The sequence below is a fragment of the Tupaia chinensis genome, unplaced genomic scaffold, assembly GCF_000334495.1.
Source record: "Tupaia chinensis unplaced genomic scaffold, TupChi_1.0 Scaffold148234_1, whole genome shotgun sequence".
NCBI classification, from domain to species: domain Eukaryota; kingdom Metazoa; phylum Chordata; class Mammalia; order Scandentia; family Tupaiidae; genus Tupaia; species Tupaia belangeri.
In genome coordinates, this window is record NW_006208084.1 from 3,744,410 (window position 1) to 3,750,015 (window position 5,606).

General features: G+C 44.4%; 1 protein-coding gene across 1 annotated transcript in view; it reads left to right on the plus strand.

Moving 5' to 3' along the window:
• The window catches only part of BPIFC (BPI fold containing family C), a 50,861-nt gene that overhangs the window by 36,959 nt on the left and 8,296 nt on the right, over positions 1-5,606 (plus strand). The window contains exon 12 of the mRNA XM_027769035.1: positions 3,695-3,737. Within this exon, the coding sequence (XP_027624836.1) occupies positions 3,695-3,737 (43 nt within the window). The remainder of the gene's footprint in view (positions 1-3,694; positions 3,738-5,606) is intronic.

Here is a 5,606-nt window from a genome sequence, read left to right on the forward strand (position 1 = left end):
GGCGAACCATGTTTCAAGTCGTGGACGTAGTGGCTGGCCTTCTCACTTTCCTGCGTCCATGCTCTCTCTCCATGCACTCTCTCTCACTCTGTCCCTCTCTGGTCAAATTAAAATAAATAAATAAAATAATTTTTGAAAACAAGATATCTCTTGGCCCCAGCTGCTCTAATGTTTGGAGACTGCTGCCCAAAATATCCTCCATATATTCAAATCCAGTCAACATTATATATAACAAGTGCGGCTGAGTTGTAGCAACTAGCAACTACATTGTCTTTTGTAGACATTTATTCATTTTAATTTTTCAATATATCTTTTCAAGCCCATGTACTTTTCAATTTGCCAGAGGCTGTGTCCACTCACCAGAGACAGAGAGGTAGACAGGGAGAGGGAGGACACACCCCCCTGGTGGGGCATGGTTATGCCACAATTCCTTCTCCATTTGTCTGTCTTGTTGGGATTCGGAGCACACACACATGCCCAGCGTGTTTTTCAAGTCCCCAGGGCCAATATCAGAACTGCGATCAGCCATGTGAAATCTGGTTCCTTTAACCACTAAACTACAGGTTTGGCCTCACTTTTTTTTTTCTTTTTCAACCTCAGACCTATAATGCCTGATGAGGAAAATACCGAAGTTCTAAGCAATTTAGTTTTTCCCAGGATAAAACTCCGGGAGAGAATGGCAGGATGAGCAGAGAGGCAGCAAGGATCCAGAGTTCAGACAGTCTCATAGGCCATACCACTGATTTGGACTTTCCTGGACTTTATGGCAAACCCTTAGAGAATTTTGGTCATGGGCCAGCAGGTGGCATGGTGGTGAATGGCACTGGACTCCCACATGGCCGACGCGGTTCAAGTCCCGAACCTAGCAACTTGCTTTCTTGCTCTCTCTCTCTCTAGCTCTAGTAATTTTTTAAAATAATAATAATAACAAATGGAATTAAGTAAATAAGGAATTATTTTAAAAAATAAAAGAATTTTGATCAGGAGAGTATCCTTATCAGGCATTGCTAGAATGTAACTCTCTGTGAAAATAGCATAAGAGATAGATTGGAAAATGTATATACTAGAGACAGGGAAATTTGATAGAAGGCGGATGTAGAAGTGAGATTGGGTGAAAGCGAGTCACAGGAACCTATGGGGGTGGGGGAGTGCAAGAAGAGGCAACATCCTTAAATGGAAGGGATCTCTAGGATGAGCATCGAGAGATCAGATCTGTTCCAGTCCCAAATCTGCCATGTGGGACCCTCTTTGGGCCCTAGTTTCTCCATCTGCAAAACAAGGCGGTTCTCTTTATTGATAACCCCTCCATATTGCTATTACTATTACTATTGCTTAGAAAAGCAAGCATGTGCCAGCAGGTGGCTTGGTGGTGGTTAAGGCACTGAACCTCCACATGGTCGACTGTGGTTTGAGTCCCAGACCTGGTTTTTCATTTTCCCTTTCTTTTCCTCTGCCTCTCTCTGGTCAAATTAAAAAAATAAGAGTAACAAATAAAATATTCTTTTTTAAAAAAGGACAGAAAGAAAACCCACCATGGTGCCAGCAGGTGGCATGGAGGTTAAGGCACTGGATCTCACGTGACCAACTGTGCCGTTTGAGTCTCAGACCCAGCAGCTTGAAAATCATGCTGGACACTTGTGCATGAGTCCCTGAAATCTGGAAAGGAAAATGGAGGACAAGGGATTATATTGGCTATTCCTTTGTGGGGGGAGGGGTAATTTCTCACTTCCTCTCTTTATGTCTGTCTCTGGCAAGACCACATGCCCTATAGCAAAAACTACAAGAAAAGTAAGAAAGAAAAGAAAAGAAAATCAAACACGTATGTCAGGAGGACTCCTGACAGATCAGCCCTTGATGGAACTGGGAAGGAGCATGCTGGCCTTTGTGTTCTGGTTCAGATCCCCGTAAAATAGGAAGCACCAGCACTTACTGTTATCTACCCTTCCAAGTCGGGGGAGACGAGCTACCTGGGCCTACCACAAATTGTCTGTTGGCATTCGACAGTGTCGAGGACATGGTGCGCTGATCTCACTGTGGCGTTTCTCCTCACAATAAAAATGACTCGTCTTTGTAGACTGATAAGAAAATGGGAACCTGGGAACCAGCAGTTAGCATAATGGCTATGTCGCTGGACTCCCACACAGTCGACCGCAGTTCGTATCCTGGACCCAGTGGCTTAAAACTCATGCTGGGCGAATGTGCATGTGTGCCCAAGATCCCGAGAGGAGAATGGAGGAGAAGGGATTGCGGCGTGACCATCCCTCCTGGGGGTGATTTCTCGCTTTCTGTCTCTCTGTCTCTCTGTCTCTCTGTCTGTCTGGCAAGCGCACGTGCCGTATAGCAATAATCTCTCAAAAAAAAAAAAGAAAGCAAGAAGAGAAAACGGGAACCTCTGGACACTGTTCTAAGCATTGCATGTGCATTATCTCCTTCCATGTTTACCACAGCTCTTGAGGCAGGGACTAATCTTATTCATATTTTAGAGCTGAGGAAATTAAGATCCAAAGAGATTAAGTCAGTCTACAGAGTTAGTAAGAAATGGAAATGGCATTCAAACTCAGACATTGTGCTAACAATTACGCTTCACTGCCTTTCACACCAGACAACTCTCGTAGCTGATCTTTTGCTTACACGCTATGATTGAACAGCTTGAAGAATTGCTTGTGTGGGTGGCCCAGCAGATGGCGGGGAGGTTAAGGCAATTGGATCCCATATAGGCGACTGCATGGTTCAAGTCCCAGACCCAGTGGCTTAAAAGTCATCCTGGATGCTTGTGTGTATATGCCCAAAATCCTAAGAGGAGAATGGAGAAGAGATTGCAGCATGGTCACTTCTTATGGGGGCGATTTCTCTCTCTTTCTCTCGCTCTCTGATTTCTCACTTTCTCTCTTATGGCACTCACTGTCTCTCTCCAGTGAGCACATACATCCTATAGCAAAAATTACCCAAAAAAAGGGAAGAGATTGAAAAAAAAAAGAATTGCACAGGTAATAGTGCCTTCTGAAGGGTGTAACCTGGACTGAGCAGAGGGTTTAGAGTCAGGTAGGCTCTCTATCCTAGATATATCCCAGCCTCTATATTCTGGCTCTGTTTAGTGTCAGGTAGGGATTACAATGAGGGCTCAGAGAAGTTATAAGGTTGAGGTCAGAGCAAGAAGACCTGGAAACTGTTTCTTAAAGTTCTCCCACAGTCCAGATTCCCAGTCGTGCATCCCAGAGGGCAAATGCACTTGGGAACCCACCCGGGTTACCAACCTAAGCCTTCTGCCTTTTTAAAAAGAAAATAATTATTTATTTAATTTTATGTATCATTATTATTATTTTCTAACTTGCTACAGGGCATGTGCACTCACCAAAGAGACAGAGGGAGAGACAGTGGAAGGGAAAGTGAGAAAGCAAGCTACCAGGTCTGGGATTCAAACCTCAGTCAGCCATCTGAGAGTCCAGCATCTTAACCACTATGCCACCTGCTGGCCCAGGCTTCTGCTTCTTAAGCAGCAAAATATAAAGATAAAAGGATAATCAAACTCTATGACCGTGCGCGCGCGCGCGCGTGTGTGTGTGTGTGTGTGTGTGTGTGTGTGTGTGTTGGTGACTCTTTGAGCTAAAAAGAAAATCCCCTTTTCTGTCTCTTTCTATCAAGGCTGCTGTTCATAAGTCCACCCCTCCTTTAACCTTTTCCCATTTCCTTGCAGATTCCGCCTCTCTCTGCCAGAGCCCAACCGCAGCAATATCGAGGTAGGAGTCAGAGTCCTCAGGGTTCCCTGGCAAGGGAAGAAGGAAACCTTCCATATAGTAGAAGAATGATCGTTTCTGTCCCTCTGATAATTGATTTCTCTGTGACTTTAGGTTTTAACTTTGAAATTCCTTCTGTAGCTCCTCACCTATGGAACCCATTAACTATAAGAGAGAACTCTCCAATTTACTTTCACTCAAGAAGGAAGACTTTTAAAAGAACAATAAAGACTTATAAGACATTGTGTAATGCTGGACAAAATAGGCATTCTTAGAGGATAGGGTTTGTTTTCTAGACAAAAGAATCATCCAGATTTAAACTTACAGTCTAGAATCTCAAAGGAGGAGGCTATATGTAAACTATTGGGCCATGACCAGGTTTGCTCTTCAAAGACTTTCTTCCCACCTCCTAAAATTAGGTTAGTTGTCTAGATACCTTTGGAGGGGGGAGGGAACCCAACTTGGTGAGCTGTATCTGGAAGAAGATACCTCAACAAGCAACTTGGAAACTCCCTTCCCCCAGCGTTCAGAAAGATCAGCCAAGTCTCTACCCCCATTCATTCATTGACGACACTCAGAGAGACGTTCAGGACGCAATGGTGTCTAGTTCATGGTCAGCCCTACACAAATGTTAGCTATTAGCATTATTATTATCCACTCATTCACAACAACTGATTGAGCTTGGCACTGTTCTGGACAAAGCTGAGGAAGTTGCTGCCCTCATGGCACTCAGTCTGGAGCAGCGCTTCTCAGCTGGGTCAACTTAGCTCCCCAGGGACGTTTGGCAATGCCCAAGACCTGGGGTGGGAACAGGGATGCTGTGGGCATCAAGGAAATAGAAGCCAGGGACACTGCTAAACTTCTCAGAGTGCCCAAGACAGCTTACAGCAAGGAATTATCCATCCCCTAATGTCAACAGCACCACTATCAGGAAACCCTGTTCGGGGGTGTGTGTGAGTGAGCGAATACGTGCATGTCACGGTAAGGAGGGCAGACAAACAAATACGTGTTGTATGCACTAAAAAATACTGTAGGCCCAGCCTTCGTGGTGCCTACAGTGGAAGTGTACTGCACTTCAGCGCTGGAAGGCACATGGCTGGCTGTGAGTTCGGATCCCAAGCCAACCTGAAACACACCCGGCACACTGCCCTACATCCTGACTGGCAGAGGGCTGGGAAAAGGGATCGCAGCGTGATGACACCCTGCTGAGAGTCTCTCTTTCTCTTTGTCTCTTAAATGTGCATGTGTGTGTCTGCTCTCTCATGAAAGAAATAAAATAAACTTAAAACAAAAAGTAAAAGTTCTATAGAGAAAAATAAATCAGAATAGGCCGTTGGCATAGGTATGGAGCTGGAGGGTACAACCATGGGGTTGTTAAAAGGGTAGGCTGAGATTGTATATGAAATTCACTTAGCACATTGATTATGTAGAAGATATTAAATAAAGGATGGCCTTTGCTTGTTTATGTATAAGAATTACTTCAGTAATTATCATCTTTACATCAAGAGATGGTTCAGTGTAGTAGTTTCATATGCAAACTCTTGAGACCACACTGCCAGAGCAAACTCGCATTTCCTGGCTGTGCAGCCTCAGACACTTAACCTTTCACAAGGCAGCACCAGGGACAGAGTAAGTACTGAATTTAATTATTAGCATGTTTTTTGTTGTGGATTTTTTTTAGAGAAATTTTTGCTATAGGGTGTGTGTGCTCACCAGAGAGACAAAGAAAGATGGAGAGACAGAAAGTGAGAAATCACCCCCCGGAGGGATGGCCACATCACAATCCCTTCTTTTCCAATCTTTTTTCAGGATTTTGGGCACACATACACACACACACACACACACACACACACACACACACACACACTTGGC